General features: G+C 42.4%; 1 protein-coding gene across 9 annotated transcripts in view; it reads left to right on the forward strand.

Annotated features, from left to right (window-relative positions):
• The window catches only part of TNS1 (tensin 1), a 608,032-nt gene that overhangs the window by 15,727 nt on the left and 572,852 nt on the right, over nt 1-19,453 (forward strand). The window contains exon 1 of one of the 9 annotated variants that reach the window (XM_073647440.1): nt 3,430-3,568. The exons of the other annotated variants lie outside the window; for them this stretch is intronic. Coding sequence (XP_073503541.1) covers nt 3,485-3,568 — 84 coding nt within the window. The 5' untranslated portion in view covers nt 3,430-3,484. Of the gene's footprint in view, nt 1-3,429; nt 3,569-19,453 lie in introns of those variants that run through there. 9 annotated transcript variants of the gene reach the window in all.

The following is a 19,453-nucleotide window of genomic DNA, read 5'->3' on the forward strand; positions in this document are numbered from 1 at the left end:
CCTGATGCCGCAGATTTTGCGCTACTGCTCCAAGCTTTTTGTATGTGCATTCCCCTTCTCATTTTTCGGCTTTATTAGTGGGGCCGGTGGATGAATTCTCGGATCGCTCCTTGTCTTCAGCCTGTATTGGAGTAGTCTGGATCAGGCGGAGGCTGAGGAGCTTACATACGAACCACCAAGTACCTAATAGTCATTGACTGACAGGACTGTGACAAAGGACGGATGGGAAAATCCTTCTGGGAAAAACTCATCTTATTCAACTTCAGATAATGTGATGGAAAGTTCAAGGAAATTCCAAAAGAAAATCCTTCCTAGATCTGTGCGGAGACTTTGTAACTTGGTTTCATACATGGGTAATCTTAGTGTTCATGCATGAATATAGAATTGGGCTAGAATGACCTTAACGGGGTTAAAGGGCACTCCCAGTTATTAGCACAAAGCATTCTGGGAATGTGTCACATGTTCTGCCATTACATTCCTGCAATACATTGTCCATCATGATAAGTGGCCCATGCACCACTTGTAACAAGACTCTTCACTATAAAATATCATTAACTGGTCTAAATATGCAAATTGTCTCTTCGGAGAGGAAAAGGACTTGAACTCTCGTCCCACCTATTGCGCTAGAGTTCTAGTCCTCTTCCTCTCTGAAGAGACACTTTGCATATTTACTTTCCCAGAGGAGCATGCATGGCGTTTAGTCTCCTCACACTGCCGTCCCAGACCTGGCATGTCACTGTCCACTAGTCTCAAACTTGGGGACTGCCCTTGTCAGGGCGGTAGCTTTTGCAGGGGCACGACAGGAGAAATCAGCATATTATTAATATTTCTCCGGATCGTTGTTGAGCCCTGATGATTATCCACAGCCCCTGAGGCCTTGGAAATCCGGGTTCCCCCGGCCTGTGAAAACTTCATTGGAGTGTTGAGACCAAACCAATTACTCTTTTAAGCTCTGATCACTTTGTGAGTTTATTGCACTTTATGTCTGTATTTGAATCCTAGGTACGGTAGTTTTAAATGGTCTTAGTAAAAGTTATGTTTTATACGATATATTTTTTCATACCATCTCTCCTGCTGAATTGTCTGACAGCACCATGGAATCAATTGTTCTATATAAATATTAATGATAATCACTGACAGTAATATATGCTCTATAGACCTGTGTTCCCCGAGTTCTCTTTATTGGTGGCTGTATAAATCTGTATGTAGTGAGCGCCTAGTGGTGGCTGTATAAATCTGTATATAATGAGCTCCCCCTAGTGGTGACTGTATAAATAAGTATATAGTTAGCGCCTTCTAGCACTGGCTGTACAAATCTGTATGCAGTGAGCTCCCTCTAGTGGTGACTGTATAAATTTGTATGTAGTGAGCTCCCCCTAGTGGTGGGTGTATAAATCTGTATGTAGTGAGCCCCCCCCCCCTAGTGGTGACTGTATAAATCTGTATGTAGTGAGCTCCCTCTAGTGGTGACTGCATAAATCTGTATGTAGTGAGCCCCCCCCCCTAGTGGTGACTGTATAAATCTGTATGTAGTGAGCTCCCTCTAGTGGTGACTGTATAAATTTGTATGTAGTGAGCTCCCTCTAGTGGTGTCTACAGGCAATCTTAATTTTGTTATTTACCTGTACATGTATGCCGAGGGTTTGGAGATAGATTGGTCTCTGATCCTTATGTAGATATATTGTGAAATTATTCTGCACAGAATTTTTAAAATAAAATTGTATTAGCTTTGTGTTTGCTATCATCAGAGTTTTGGGATCTTTGTAGCAGGAACATTTTCTTGGAATTGGTCCTGTGATCATTGTCTGGATAGTATGAAAGAATGAGTCACTTCACTAAACAACTCAAGTGGAAAAGTATTACTGGAATTGGACCTTGTAATGCCAGTGTCATGCCCCCTTATGCAGCGCTCTGGCAGTGGTATAAGGAGTGGAAGCAGTGCCGCCGCCGTGCGTCTCATGGTTACCTCCTCTACCTTCTCTGTTGTGTTGTTTTAAGGCTCATTGGCTCCCAGGAATTGCAGCTTATCCATAGGGGTGCTTCATTGCTGCAGTTCCCGTCTTTGTTGTCCTGGCGGTAATGGGCAGAAAAGAACATGTAGCGCGTCCATGTCTGTATGAACATGTGTCTGAATATTCATGCTGAGAAACACAATGTTTTCTCTTAAGGGGACATGCACAGCATTAATATCTCCAGAATTATTAAACTTGCTGTGAAGCAGAAATGTAAGCTTGTGTTATCAGTCTTGAGGTTCCTTACAAAATGTGGATATATAAAATAAGAGTACGAGGACCAAACTCTAGAGCTGCACTCACTATTCTGCTAGTAGAGTCACTGTGTACATACATTACATTACTGATCCTGAGTTACATCCTGTATTATACTCCAGAGCTGCACTCACTATTCTGCTGGTGCAGTCACTGTGTACATACATTACATTACTGATCCTGAGTTACCTCCTGTATTATACTCCAGAGCTGCACTCACTATTCTGCTGGTGCAGTCACTATGTACATACATTACATTACTGATCCTGAGTTACATCCTGTATTATACTCCAGAGCTGCACTCACTATTCTGCTGGTGCAGTCACTGTGTACATACATTACATTACTGATCCTGAGTTACATCCTGTATTATACTCCAGAGCTGCACTCACTATTCTGCTGGTGCAGTCACTGTGTACATACATTACATTACTGATCCTGAGTTACATCCTGTATTATACTCCAGAGCTGCCCTCACTATTCTGCTGGTGCAGTCACTGTGTACATACATTACATTACTGATCCTGAGCTACATCCTGTATTATACTCCAGAGCTGCACTCACTATTCTGCTGGTGCAGTCACTGTGTACATACATTACATTACTGATCCTGAGTTACATCCTATATTATACTCCAGAGCTGCACTCACTATTCTGCTGGTGCAGTCACTGTGTACATACATTACATTACTGATCCTGAGCTACATCCTGTATTATACTCCAGAGCTGCACTCAGTATTCTGCTGGTGCAGTCACTGTGTACATACATTACATTACTGATCCTGAGTTACCTCCTGTATTATACTCCAGAGCTGCACTCACTATTCTGCTGGTGCAGTCACTGTGTACATACATTACATTACTGATCCTGAGTTATTGAATACAAGTGTTACACTATAGACTAATTCCACAGTAGTTAAATACATGTTTCAGGTGTCACTTGAATCTGCTCATAAAGTTTCTGTGAAGTTGACCTTTAATTCTGTGTTTGGGGTTTTGTGATTTGCGCAAACTAAATAAAGTGATAAATCCGTCCAGGAGGCCTGCACAGGGTTAAGCACAGGCATGGTGCCAGTCTTATCGCAGGCTGCCTCCCTCTTGTCAGGAGTGTGCCAGCTGAAACCACAAGTGAGTCACACATAACAGTCACAGACACAGAGATTAGCTGAACATCTGTGTACATGGCCTTGGGCGTAGTCACATAAAACACAAGCCAAATGGACAGCACCTCATCAGAACCTGTGAAAGTAAAGAATGGAAAGAAGTCACTATGGGAGGTGGAAAAATCACGCACCATGCCAGTAAGTTGGTCCTGAAGCCACACCAATTTTTGTATGGTAATCGACGCCATATACACCAATCACAGTGTAGAATTCATTTGTTAAACTGCTGCTTGGCACAACCTCCTCTGGTTAAGTGTATTCTCTAAGCCGAAGATCTGAGTGAGCGGCACTGTCAGAGGCGAAGGTGCAGAGGAGTGGGTATCGATGGTTGACACGTTGGTCAGCAATTACCAGGACAGTATGTTACTCAGGATGGCAGCCAAGCAGATGAAGCAGAGCCAGGTGTGATAAGGGAACAGTAAGTGTATGGGAAAACTAGCATTTTCCAGTAGGGATGCAGTTAATATCAGGAATGTGGTTTGGTGTCTTCCAGCAGAGCAATGGTTAATCGCAGGAATAACAGAGAAGGGAATGCAGTGTGATATCTTACAGCAGAGTAATGTTTAATCACAGGAACAATAGAGAAGTAAATGCAGTCTAGTATCTCCCAGCAGGATAGTAGTGAAACACAGGCAAAATTTTCTTGAAGAGGTCCGTTAGCTTGATTGCAGATACTTGGCATGAACAATTCTGGGAACAGTTGTGAGGAGTAATAACTTGCTTGCTGTGCTTGATGTGAATAGTTTTGGGAACAGTCGTGAGGACTAATGACTTGCTTGCTGTGCTTGATGTGAATAGTTTTGGGAACAGTCGTGAGGACTAATGACTTGCTTGCTGTGCTTGATGTGAATAGTTTTGGGAACAGTCGTGAGGACTAATGACTTGCTTGCTGTGCTTGATGTGAATAGTTTTGGGAACAGTCGTGAGGACTAATGACTTGCTTGCTGTGCTTGATGTGAATAGTTTTGGGAACAGTCGTGAGGACTAATGACTTGCTTGCTGTGCTTGATGTTAATACTTTTGGGAACAGTTGTGAGGAGTAATAACTTGCTTGCTGTGCTTGATGTTAATAGTTTTGGGAACAGTTGTGAGGAGTAATAACTTGCTTGCTGTGCTTGATGTTAATAGTTTTGGGAACAGTTGTGAGGAGTAATAACTTGCTTGCTGAGAGGTAAGTATGAACAACACCTATTTAGCTGTACTGAGCTTGAAAATCTGCAATTTTATAATCTGTAATTTTGTAATATTGAAGTCAGGAGGAGAAGTGATGTTAGACACCTGGCTGCAGCTGAGTCAAGTGAAGCAGTAACAAACTCCTGACCAACTTGAGACAATTATGGACAATGCTTCTTAATACCCAAGCATCATACCTCTGACTGAGCCTGCCTTAAAAGGCCTTGGGTGCTGATGTCAGAGGATTGCGTTGGGTTACCTATAAAACCCGGTTTTTATTACTGTAAAGGAAGGCACATGCTTAGGCAAACAGGTCATGGCCAACTTTTGAAAATTATGCCTTTTTTTCAGTATACTGTGTTTGTTTAGCTTGAAAATGATTTTACTAATTAATCTTTTATTACTTCTTTATATCGGTCAGAACAATTTTTTTTTATTACATAACTCCAAATCCTCTGCACAGGCATACATTTTAAAAACCTAATATTTTGGCTGCCTTCTGTCACCACTAGAGGGAGCTCAATGCATACAGTTTTATTGAGTTTGAAGTATAAATAGTATGCAGTGAGCTCCCCCTAGAGGTGGCTGCCAGCATTGAGGATGTAAAATTTTAAATCCCAGTGCAGGGAATTTGGTGCTCAGTATCAAAAGACAGGAACATGGACTACAGTTTTCAGTACCATGATGAAGAAAAGTATGTAATATAAAATGTCATACATAACCACTTCATTTTACCTATTAACTTGGACTCCAGAATGATACATTTTACCTGCACTGATAAATTGTAAATAATAATCTGTTTAATGCAAATAGATTACCAATACACGATACATTGTATCAGGTCTCTGCATAGTGCCAGCCTATAAGAAGGGCAACCTGTACCTTGCGGGTGAACACTGGCCACAGATGGCCTGGCACACAAGACTTGTGACGAACATGCAGTGTTGCTTATCCATAGTGCAGAACTGGTGTTATATCACTTTGTGTGTGAAGCTGGTGTATAAGCACAACATGGCAGTATTTACTTGGCATTGTGTTTGGCAATGTAAAGTAGAGTATTTTTGCAGTGTATGGCAAGGCACTGGGTAGCATAGGTTGTCGTATGAAAGTATTACTTACAACATATGGCGCTACAATTTGGGAGCCATATTGCATGAAACTGTAAGGTTTACTGTAGTGAGCTGTACTGTATGGTGGTAAAACATGATGTTTGGGCTCTCTGCTATATGCGTACATACGCACAGGCACAAAATTTTTATATCAAAACAGAAAAAAGTTTATTGTCCTTCATAAACTTTACATCTCCAAAATGAAAACAGTCCTTTCTTCAGCACAAAAGAGTAACGAAACAGTCCTTTCTCTGGGTAAGGCAAAGTAAATCACGCATTCTCTCCGACTTGGTATTAAAATTAACCTCTCAGGCTTCGGTACAGACTAGCCTTCAGCTCTTTCTTTCTCCAGCCTCAGCACACTACTATTACTTGAGCTAGACCAGGTGCTATTAGACAAGTAAGACCCAGACTGGAGTATGGGAACAACCTTTCCCATCCAGACTCTTTTAATCGTTTCTAAATCCGGGAACCCAAATCCAGTGAAAAGTAAAAAAAACTCAGTAACACAGACCTGTCATAGCCAGGACCTTACCTCCTGCTTCCTTACATACCCCCCCCCCTCCGCCCAAGGCTGGGGCTTGCTCCATCTGCCAGTAAGCAGTGTACCTTTGACAGAGCATCCGCATTTCCATGTAGCTTACAGGGTCTATGCTCTGTAATTGAGTAACTTTTCTAGAATGGGGAAATCTTTCTAAACAAGTAGACCATCGGGCGTTCTTTCCCATTTATCTCCTTGGACATGACAGCTCCTAGCCCGCCATTTGGCTTCTCTGTCTGGACTATGAGCGCTTTGGAGAAATCTGGCGCTACCAACGCTGGTTGCCTACACAGGGCCAATTTAAGCTCCTGAAATGCTCTCTCAGCCTCTGAAGACCACTTAACCATAACTGATTTAGTACCTTTTAGGAGATCGATTTGAGGCACCGCTATTACGGCAAAATTAGGGACAAATCTCCTGTAATATCCTAAAATTCCCAGGAATGCTCTGATCTGTTTTTTTCATGAGGGGTGGGGCGAGGTCAGCTCTGTATTGCTTCCTTTGAAATTTCCTCCTGGCGGGCTTCAGGAATCCTATAGGGTTTTAAATTGACCTGAGCGAGAGGCTCTGTGCATATCTCATGCTTGACGACACGAGTGAGACCTGGCAACTCCGAAAACTTGTTCTTATTTGGCTGTAACAAATTCCGGCCATGCTGATTTTGGGAAGGTGACAAAGTTTCTGCCACTTTTGACAATCGCAATGTTGGCTTCTGACTGGGCCGACAAGAAAGGGGTTTTGAGCGGGTCCCTATCTTTCCAGGGATTTAGCACGTTGATATGATATATCTGGAAGGGCTTCTTTTTCCTGGTCAGTTTACTTTATAGTTGACCTCTCCCTCCTTTTCCAACTCCCTATAGGGTCTCTATCACTTGGTAAGGAACTTGCTCTCCCTTGTGGGCACTGACACAAGAACCCGATCTCCAGACCTACATTGTCTCACTCGAGCCAACCGATTATACCCCTTGGATTGGGCCTTTTGGGCCTTGAGGAGGCGCTCTTTTACCTGACCCCTCACTTTGGTTCCTCTATACAACAGATCATTATTCCTGGGAAAATACCGGAAACTATTATCGACTCCCGTCTCCTGGGGAACCCCATTTACATTTTCCTTGGTACCTTTTACTGTTAAGTCTCTGAGCTGGGCAGTCCTAAAGTTGTCGTGGGACTCCTCCAGGTCAAGGACATTGGCTTCAGGGGAGACTTAATCATCCTCCTTTCTAGCCAGTACAGTGAAACAAAGTTCACTGGTTACATCCTGTGACCTTGTTACCATAGCCGACTCTTGGTGGCATACCGGACTACTGGGTGCCACAGCTTTAGCCCATAAGTCCCAGAGCAAAGGAACATCGACTTGGTGGGACACAGAACCACATTCTGTACGTATGTAGACCTGGGCCATGGGATAGTTCTTGGTGGCTCCATGGACACACCTCACCCCCACTCTCTTCCTAGGGACTAGCACATACAGAAATGTGTCAGTTAATAGGTTCCCCAAACTTCCTAAGTCCAGGAGTCCAGTCACAGTCACACCAGTCACCGTCACCTGGTACAGGTAAGGTGACTCACTAAGCGAGGTACAGCACTGCACGCAGGATGTGCACAACATGAGAAGCGTCAGCTGCCAAGCAGTCCATCGGTTCTGAGACCATCGGACAATCGGCTGCTATATAACCCGGGTCATGAAACCACCAACAGATAGTGGTACGATATGTACCCCTTGAACCTGGCTCTGACCCCTCCTGGGTCTTTGGCCTCCCCACAGACATGAACTTTGGCCCCTTCTTTTGGGTATCCTAGAAAGGTGACCTCAGGCTCACTTGACTGCTCAGGGAGTTCTCAGGTATCTTCCCATGAGGTTCACGAGGTCTTCTGCATTCTGGGGATCTCCTTGGGCAACCCAGTGTAAGAAGGAAGACTTGCCTAGGGACAGGTGCGGAGCTCCGGCGCCAGAACTGCCAGGTTCCTGCCCAGTGTTGCCAAGGGACGGGGGATTAAGACTGCACGGGGGACTTCCTGGACAGTGCTGGGGGACAGAGGAGAGGGACGGAAGAGAGGAAGTCAGGTGTCTGGGCTCGCGCGAAAGAGACAGTTGGTTGTGGAGAGCAGACCGGCAGTTGGGGAGAAACAGTCTGACCTGCCGACAACGAGAGAGAGACGTGCTGCCCTGTCCTCGGTGAAATAGAGACGTGCTGACCTGTCTGCGGTGACGGACGAACGGGTGACACAGCTTGCCGCAAAACAAGGGGCGTACGGTCTGTACCGGGCCTACAGAAAGTGATCGTTCAGTTACCTGCATCACCACAGTTTTCCAGACATCTGACGGTGACCTACGGGTGAGGACGCACACGGGATTAGTGATCCTAACGCAGTTTGTTGTACGTCGGAGGAGCTTGCTACGGCTCTTAAAGGAATCGTGACCGCTGTCGTGTGGTCAAAAGGACTGGGGGCCCAGTGGGTGAGACCCGAGACCGCCCACTGCCGCCAGAAGACGGACACCCTCCGGAGTGAGTGTCTGAAGACGGACGTAGTTATCGCTAAAGGACAGATAAGTGCAAGCCTCCAGTAATCTACCTTCTCTTATTCAGCCTGAACTTTTGGGACTGCGCCGTATTGTTCATCCTTTCCGTGTTATAGTTAAACCACAATCGTTTATTGTCCGATTTTACTGTTTTATTGTTGTGTTAATTAAATTTACACTCCCTGCGTGGAGAAACCAAATCTTGAATTAAACCTCTGCCATACTCTCTGCGTGCTGTGTGCGGCATCCGAGCCTTTTAACATTTGGCGTAGTCGGCAGGATGTCGTCCCCAGACGCAGTTGCAGGCATGGCAGAACAGGCCAGCGCAAGAGCCCCTACAGCTAGCCTGCCCCTGGGCGCCATGTTGAATAATCTCCCAAAGTTTACCGGAGACAACATGATGCTGTGGGATTGGGTAGAACGGGTTAAGAGCATGTTACGGATGCACCCAATGACCCCCGATATGCAAGCAGAGATAGCTTTGCTGGCTTTAGAAGGAGAAGCTCGACAGTCAGTAATGTTGCGTTCCCCCACTGACCGAAATATGGTGGAAAAGGTGGTACGGATCCTAGAAGAAATGCATGGGGACCCTACTAATGTGGCAGAGTTAAGGATGCGACTGTTCCAACAGGTACAAAGGGAGGGGGAGACTGTGACCCAATATGTCAACGCCCTACAGAGTGTGTACACTTACATCACTAGGAAAACGAACCTAGAAGACGTGGGAGTGGGGCCCCCGGACCTAGTACTTCGGGACCAGTTCGTAGCCTCAGAGATGCGCAGCTGAGACAGGCCTTGCGAGAGCGCTTGCGCACCAACACGCGTATGACATTTCTGGAGGCAGGGGCAGAGGCCCGCGTGAGGGAACAGGAGATGGGGGTAGTGACCCTGGCAGGGATGGTCCGGGGCAATGCAGTGCCCCCGTCACCCACGGCCGAACCAGAATGGGCCCGAGAGATGCGGCGGGAGATCCAAGAAATGCGAGAAGAGTGGTACAATGTTCGAGTGGCTCAATCAGTGAGAGCCGGAACAGTTGACCCGAGACCCCCGGGTGAAGTAAAGGATGAGCCCAGACCCCGGGTTGGAACAGAGCCCAATCGGGTGGTCCGACGACCCCCTGCAGACAGGGGACTAATGTGTTGGAATTGTGGGGCATGGGGCATTACGCCAGGAGCTGTGCCAGTCGAGGAAGGCCTCTGTCCCGGCAGCCGTTAAACTGACGGGCTCCGGGTGTGAGGGACGCAACCCGGAGCGGAGGAAGGCAGTGAGTCCCTAAGACTTAATATCCATGAGCCCGACAGTGTGGGCCGAGCTTGGCGGACGGGCAGTTCACTGCTTGATCGACACGGGATATCTAGTAACCACCATGGGAGAAACTTATTTCCGTCAGCGGTACCCAGAGATGGCACGAAATGAAGGGGGTCCCTTGATAAAGCTCACAGCCGCTAACCAACTGCCCATTCCGGTCACAGGAGTAGTGTGGTTACGCATCCGGGTGTGCGGACAAGATATGGGAAGAAAAGGAGTCTTCCTGACAGGCGGAGATGCCAGCCCAGGACCACCAGTGACCCTCGGTATGAACGTGCTGAAGGAAATCGGGCAGATCCTGATTAGGAAACCACGAGAGCTCACGCTAGGGCGGTGGAACTCTAGAGCCCCTCAAAGGAAGGCCCTCCAGCAGCTGATCAGGGTTGCCCAGGCGCAAGAGACTTCGAGTGGGGGAAGAGTTCTGGGAAAGGTGATAATACCCACCACCAACACCCTCACCTTACCACCAGGACAGACAGTCCTCACTTTGCCCGTCCGAGCCTGCACCCCACTAGAAGGGGTAGAGATTCAGATCGAGTCAACCACCGTGGACAAGGTGCTTCCGGGTCTATTGGTAGCGCGGACCTTGGCTACCATCCATAAGGGAAAAGTGGTGGTACGATGCGTGAACCTGAATCCGAGTGAGCTCATTCTTCCCGCCAGGACCGAAATAGCCCAGATCCTGGGGATGCCAGAACAGCTGGAACCGCCAGATGCGATACAATTGTCAGCCGTAAGGGGGGATCCCTGGACCCTGGCGATCACCGTACGATCGGGGTCTCCTTGACCTCAGACTAAGGACGGTCGAAGGATCCTAGAACAGATGCGTGCTGATTTGACAGGGCTCACGACTTAACAGGTGTACCAGGTCGAGGAGATGCTGGGACGGTACCAGGACGTCTTTGCCCGACATGAGGACAACTTTGGATGTACCGAGGCCATCACCCATGAGATCCCTATGGGAAATGCTGCTCCGGTACGGGAACGGTATAGACAGATACCCCCGCAAATATACCAGGAGGTGAAGGAAATGCTGGCCCATATGATACAGAACGGGTGATTCGGGAAAGCCAGAGCCCGTGGGCGGCTCCAATCGTCCTGGTCAGGAAGAAGGATGGAACCCTACGATTCTGTGTGGACTACAGGCGGCTAAATGCTTGCACCGTAAGAGACTCGTACCCTTTACCCAGGATCGAGGAGTCTCTATCCACCCTAGGCAAGGCGATATACTTCTCCTCCCTGGATCTGGCCAGCGGATACTGGCTAGTGCCAGTGGCTGAACACGACCGCGCCAAGACAGCATTCGTGTTGCCCATGGGACTCTTCGAGTTTAATTGGATGCCTTTTGGCCTAACCAACGCTCCCGGGACCTTTCAACGCTTGATGGAGAGATGTTTAGGCGATCTGAACTTTGAGGCCACACTGATCTACCTCGATGACATCATCGTCTGTGCGTCTACCTTCCAGGAACATCTACGACGACTGGAGCAAGTCTTGAGTCGCCTTCGAAATCACGGCCTGAAGGTGAAGCCACAAAAATGTCATATATTCCGCAAGCAGGTTGAGTACCTCGGGCACACGGTGTCCGGTGAAGGAGTCAGGCCCACTCGGGAGAAAGTGGCCGCCGTGCAAGAGTGGCCCACCCCGAAGACTGTAAAGGACATGCGGGCCTTCCTAGGACTCGCAGGGTATTACCGCAGATTCGTGAAAAATTTCACGCGCATCGCTAATCCGCTACTGGAGCTCCTTCAAGGGATACCTGCGGGCTCGAAAAATTGAACAGTGAAATGGGGAAGAGAACAGGAGGAGGCCTTCAGGGCCTTGAAGATGGCCCTGACGGAAGCTCCCATACTGGCCTACACGGACTTTTCTCAGTCCTTCGTTCTTCACACCGATGGAAGTCTCCTTGGTCTAGGGGCCGTGCTGTCGCAGGAGCAGGAGGGGAGAGAGCGGGTGATAGCATATGTGAGTCGCTCCCTCCAAGACTCTGAGAAGAACCCAGACAATCACAGCTCCTTTAAACTGGAATTGTTGGCCCTAGTGTGAGCAATGACAGAAAAGTTCGCGGAGTACTTGTTGGGGTCTGAAGTGTTGGTGAAGACAGACAACAACCCGTCGGCTCATCTGGAGAACGCGAAGTTGGGAGCCCTGGAACAACGATGGGCGGCTCGCATGGCTCAGTACCGGTATAAGATCACCTACCGGCCTAGGGCTGAAAACACGCATGCTGATGCCCTCTCCAGGGTGACCCATGAGCACCCCGACCGTGACCGAGATGAAGAACTGGAGGCCGAAGAGGTGCCCAGCTTCCGGAGGGTTGGCAGCCTGTTGTCCGCTACGCAGGGACAGATCGGGGAAGTGAAAGAAGGACACGTGTTGGGGCGGCCCAGGGATGAGTGGGTACGGATACAGCAAATGGATGGAGAGATTGCGCGGTTGCGACAGTGGGTGGCTTTGAAACAAGTCCCTAACCGCGAAGAGCCGTCTTCTTTACCTGGACAATTTCTGCCAGGAGATATATCTGCTGCTGATGCTGCTGCTGTTAAAACTGCTGGATCAGGCGTTTGCTGGTTTCTTGTTGGGTCTGCTGCTGATGCAACTGCAGATTGGCCTGGACCAGTTACTTAACAAGCTCCTCCATGGTTTTATATTGTGTTTGCATTGCAGTATCTGCCTTTACCCAGGATATTCAGTCTTTAAACTATAATCACCTGTGCTCTTTGAGACTTTATGCCCACATTCAAACCCCAATTGTAGGTTATGGCTTTCTGGTAGCAGCGTGGATACGCACCAGGACAGGGTTTTTATATAAAAACAGAATAAAGTTTATTGCCCTTCATAAACTTTACAGTTCCAAAATTTAAACAGTCCTTTCTTCAGCACAAATGAGTAACAAAACAGTCCTCTCTCTATGGGTAAGGCAAAGTAAATCAGAAGTTCTCACCAACTTGGTTTTACAGGAACCTCTCAGGCTGCAGTGCAGACTATCCACCAGCTCCTTCTTTCTCTAGCCTCTGCACACTACTATTTCCTGGGCTAGACCAGGTGCATTTTATCAAGCATGAAAGACTGGAGTATGGGAGCAACCTTTCCCACCCTGACTCTTTTGGTCGCTCCTAAATCCTGGAACCAAAATTCAGTCAAAAATAAAACCATCTCAGTAACACACACCTGTCATCAGGACCTCACCCCCTGCTTTCTTACAGAGGGTACAGTCGGCCATGTTTGAAGAGGTTTTCAGCTTCTATACATATATAAGAATGTTCCCATTCATTGACAGAAAGCCAATATATTAAAATTGGTGAGGAATATAAAAGTATATTAAAATATTGCAAAATTTCTAATTCTTCACTGGTGAAATGGGAACATCGCTTTAGGGCATAGTGGTGCATGATAACACTTTATAAACTAGAATAGTCCTCTATCATAGTCCTCGATTAGCACTTGGTTTTTTCAGAGGCAGTGATATCCAGCATCTGTCTCATCCTCATTCACAATGAGAGAGGATCCATCTCTTGTGTTATTTTTTTTCAGTGCCCCTGAGGAAGATGATCTGTCTTAATAATGTAACAGAAAGCAAGGGAAGTGATGATGAGGAGCAGGACGGGATTATGAGAGGGCGATGACAGACAGACACCCACTAGTCTTCACATCTCTGCTCAGGAGCAGCCGCTCTGTGTCCATAAAGTGCTCATCACATTGTGTCCGAGGATGAACCTGATGGCAAAAATTCACAGATTGTGTTTTATTCTTGAATTTTTGTGTATGTTGGTGGTCTCCTATATATATATATATATATATATATATATATATATATATGTCTGACAGCGAATGTTCTATTGGCCGACTGACATATGAGATCTGCAAAACATATCAACATAATGGAAAATACACATCATCATTTACACCAAGTCCAGCGAGCAAACACAACCTAATAAACAGGAGAAAGTAGTTGTATTATATTAGTTATATTCTTGTACATAGGGGTAGTATTATAGTAGTTATATTCTTGTACATAGGGGTAGTATTATAGTAGTTATATTCTTGTACACAGGGGCAGTATTATAGTAGTTATATTGTTGTACATAGGAACAGTATTATAGTAGTTATATTCTTGTACATAGGGGCAGTATTATAGTAGTTATACTCTTGTACATAGGAGCAGTATTATAGTAGTTATATTCTTGTACATAGGGGCAGTATTATAGTAGTTATACTCTTGTACATAGGAGCAGTATTATAGTAGTTATATTCTTGTACATAGGAGCAGTATTATAGTAGTTATATTCTAGTACATAGGGGCAGTATTATAGTAGTTATATTCTTGTACATAGGGGCAGTATTATAGTAGTTATACTCTTGTACATTGGAGCAGTATTATAGTAGTTATATTCTTGTACATAGGAGCAGTATTATAGTAGTTATATTCTAGTACATAGGGGCAGTATTATAGTAGTTATATTCTTGTACATAGGGGCAGTATTATAGTAGTTATACTCTTGTACATTGGAGCAGTATTATAGTAGTTATATTCTTGTACATAGGGGCAGTATTATAGTAGTTATACTCTTGTACATAGGAGCAGTATTATAGTAGTTATATTCTTGTACATAGGAGCAGTATTATAGTAGTTATATTCTAGTACATAGGGGCAGTATTATAGTAGTTATATTCTTGTACATAGGGAGCAGTATTATAGTAGCTATATTCTTGTACATAGGGAGCAGTATTATAGTAGCTATATTCTTGTACATAGGGGCAGTATTATAGTAGTTATATTCTTGTATATAGGGGCAGGATTATAGTAGTTATATTCTAGTACATAGGGGCAGTATTATAGTAGTTATATTCTTGTACATAGGGGCAGTATTATAGTAGTTATATTCTTGTACATAGGGAGCAGTATTATAGTAGCTATATTCTTGTACATAGGAGCAGTATTATAGTAGTTATATTCTTGTACATAGGAGCAGTATTATAGTAGTTATATTCTTGTACATAGGTGCAGTATTATAGTAGTTATATTCTTGTACATAGGGGCAGTATTATAGTAGTTATATTCTTGAACATAGGGGGCAGTATTATAGTAGTTATATTCTTGTACATAGGGGACAGCATTATAGTAGTTATATTCTTGTATATAGGGGGCAGTATTATAGTAGTTATATTCTTGTACATAGGGGGCAGTATTATAGTAGTAATATTCTTGTACATAGGGGACAGTATTATAGTAGTTATATTCTTGTACATAGGGGCAGTATTATAGCAGTTATATTCTTGTACATAGGAGGCAGTATTATAGTAGTAATATTCTTGTACATAGGGGACAGTATTATAGTAGTTATATTCTTGTACATAGGGGCAGTATTATAGTAGTTATATTCTTGTACATAGGGGCAGTATTATAGTAGTTATATTCTTGTACATAGGGAGCAGTATTATAGTAGCTATATTCTTGTACATAGCAGCAGTATTATAGTAGTTATATTCTTGTACATAGGAGCAGTATTATAGTAGTTATATTCTTGTACATAGGTGCAGTATTATAGTAGTTATATTCTTGTACATAGGGGCAGTATTATAGTAGTTATATTCTTGAACATAGGGGGCAGTATTATAGTAGTTATATTCTTGTACATAGGGGACAGCATTATAGTAGTTATATTCTTGTATATAGGGGGCAGTATTATAGTAGTTATATTCTTGTACATAGGGGGCAGTATTATAGTAGTTATATTCTTGTACATAGGGGCAGTATTATAGTAGTTATATTCTTGTACATAGGAGCAGTATTATAGTAGTTATATTCTTGTACATAGGAGCAGTATTATAGTAGTTATATTCTTGTACATAGGTGCAGTATTATAGTAGTTATATTCTTGTACATAGGGGCAATATTATAGTAGTTATATTCTTGAACATAGGGGGCAGTATTATAGTAGTTATATTCTTGTACATAGGGGACAGCATTATAGTAGTTATATTCTTGTATATAGGGGGCAGTAGTATAGTAGTTATATTCTTGTACATAGGGGGCAGTATTATAGTAGTAATATTCTTGTACATAGGGGACAGTATTATAGTAGTTATATTCTTGTACATAGGGGCAGTATTATAGCAGTTATATTCTTGTACATAGGAGGCAGTATTATAGTAGTAATATTCTTGTACATAGGGGACAGTATTATAGTAGTTATATTCTTGTACATAGGGGCAGTATTATAGTAGTTATATTCTTGTACATAGGGGGCAGTATTATAGTAGTTATATTCTTGTACATAGGGAGGAGAATTATAGTAGTTATATTCTTGTACATAGGGGCAGTATTATAGTAGTTATATTCTTGTACATATGAGCAGCATTATAGTAGTTATATTCTTGTACATAGGGGCAGTATTATAGTAGTTATATTCTTGTACATAGGGGCAGTATTATAGTAGTTATATTCTTGTACATAGGGTCAGTATTATAGTAGTTATATTCTTGTACATAGGGGCAGTATTATAGTAGTTATATTCTTGTACATAGGGTCAGTATTATAGTAGTTATATTCTTGTACATAGGGGCAGTATTATAGTAGTTATATTCTTGTACATAGGGGGCAGTATTATAGTAGTTACATTCTTGTACATAGGGGCAGTATTATAGCAGTTATATTCTTGTACATAGGCAGTATTATAGTAGTAATATTCTTGTACATAGGGGGCAGTATTATAATAGTTATATTCTTGTACATAGGGGCAGTATTATAGTAGTTATATTCTTGTACATAGGGGCAGTACAATAGTAGTTATATTCTTGTACATAGGAGCAGTATTATAGTAGTTATATTCTTGTACATAGGGGGCAGTATTATAGTAGTAATATTCTTGTACATAGGGGACAGTATTATAGTAGTTATATTCTTGTACATAGGGGCAGTATTATAGCAGTTATATTCTTGTACATAGGAGGCAGTATTATAGTAGTAATATTCTTGTACATAGGGGACAGTATTATAGTAGTTATATTCTTGTACATAGGGGCAGTATTATAGTAGTTATATTCTTGTACATAGGGGGCAGTATTATAGTAGTTATATTCTTGTACATAGGGAGGAGAATTATAGTAGTTATATTCTTGTACATAGGGGCAGTATTATAGTAGTTATATTCTTGTACATATGAGCAGCATTATAGTAGTTATATTCTTGTACATAGGGGCAGTATTATAGTAGTTATATTCTTGTACATAGGGGCAGTATTATAGTAGTTATATTCTTGTACATAGGGTCAGTATTATAGTAGTTATATTCTTGTACATAGGGGCAGTATTATAGTAGTTATATTCTTGTACATAGGGTCAGTATTATAGTAGTTATATTCTTGTACATAGGGGCAGTATTATAGTAGTTATATTCTTGTACATAGGGGGCAGTATTATAGTAGTTACATTCTTGTACATAGGGGCAGTATTATAGCAGTTATATTCTTGTACATAGGCAGTATTATAGTAGTAATATTCTTGTACATAGGGGGCAGTATTATAATAGTTATATTCTTGTACATAGGGGCAGTATTATAGTAGTTATATTCTTGTACATAGGGGCAGTACAATAGTAGTTATATTCTTGTACATAGGAGCAGTATTATAGTAGTTATATTCTTGTACATAGGAGCAGTATTATAGTAGTTATATTATTGTACATAGTGAGCAGTACTATAGTAGTTATATTCTTGTACATAGGGAGCAGTATTATAGTAGTTATATTCCTGTACATACAGGCAGTATTATAGTAGTTATATTCTTGTACATAGGAGCAGTATTATAGTAGTTATATTCTTGTACATAGGAGCAGTATTATAGTAGTTATATTCTTGTACATAGGAGCAGTATTATAGTAGTTATATTCTTGTACATAGGGGCAATATTATAGTAGTTATATTCTTGTACATAGGGGCAGTATTATAGTAGTTATATTCTTGTACATAGGAGCAGTATTATAGTAGTTATATTCTTGTACATAGGGGACAGTATTATAGTAGTTATATTCTTGTACATAGGGGACAGTATTATAGTAGTTATATTCTTGTACATAGGGGCAGTATTATAGTAGTTATATTCTTGTACATAGGGGGCAGTATTATAGTAGTTATATTCTTGTACATAGGGAGGAGAATTATAGTAGTTATATTCTTGTACATAGGGGCAGTATTATAGTAGTTATATTCTTGTACATATGAGCAGCATTATAGTAGTTATATTCTTGTACATAGGGGCAGTATTATAGTAGTTATATTCTTGTACATAGGGGCAGTATTATAGTAGTTATATTCTTGTACATAGGGTCAGTATTATAGTAGTTATATTCTTGTACATAGGGGCAGTATTATAGTAGTTATATTCTTGTACATAGGGTCAGTATTATATTAGTTATATTCTTGTACATAGGGGCAGTATTATAGTAGTTATATTCTTGTACATAGGGGGCAGTATTATAGTAGTTACATTCTTGTACATAGGGGCAGTATTATAGCAGTTATATTCTTGTACATAGGCAGTATTATAGTAGTAATATTCTTGTACATAGGGGGCAGTATTATAATAGTTATATTCTTGTACATAGGGGCAGTATTATAGTAGTTATATTCTTGTACATAGGGGCAGTACAATAGTAGTTATATTCTTGTACATAGGAGCAGTATTATAGTAGTTATATTCTTGTACATAGGAGCAGTATTATAGTAGTTATATTATTGTACATAGGGAGCAGTACTATAGTAGTTATATTCTTGTACATAGGGAGCAGTATTATAGTAGTTATATTCCTGTACATACAGGCAGTATTATAGTAGTTATATTCTTGTACATAGGAGCAGTATTATAGTAGTTATATTCTTGTACATAGGAGCAGTATTATAGTAGTTATATTCTTGTACATAGGAGCAGTATTATAGTAGTTATATTCTTGTACATAGGAGCAGTAATATAGTAGTTATATTCTTGTACATAGGGGCAGTATTATAGTAGTTATATTCTTGTACATAGGAGCAGTATTATAGTAGTTATATTCTTGTACATAGGGGACAGTATTATAGTAGTTATATTCTTGTACATAGGGGACAGTATTATAGTAGTTATATTCTTGTACATAGGAGCAGTATTATAGTAGTTATATTCTTGTACATAGGAGCAGTATTATAGTAGTTATATTCTTGTACATAGGAGCAGTATTATAGTAGTTATATTCTTGTACATAGGGGGCAGTATTATAGTAGTTATATTCTTGTACATAGGGGCAGTATTATAGCAGTTATATTCTTGTACATAGGCAGTATTATAGCAGTTATATTCTTGTACATAGGGGGCAGTATTATAATAGTTATATTCTT

Source organism: Phyllobates terribilis, unplaced genomic scaffold (assembly GCF_046119375.1).
Source record: "Phyllobates terribilis strain yellow unplaced genomic scaffold, ASM4611937v1 Scaffold_9__5_contigs__length_417890890, whole genome shotgun sequence".
NCBI lineage: Eukaryota > Metazoa > Chordata > Amphibia > Anura > Dendrobatidae > Phyllobates > Phyllobates terribilis.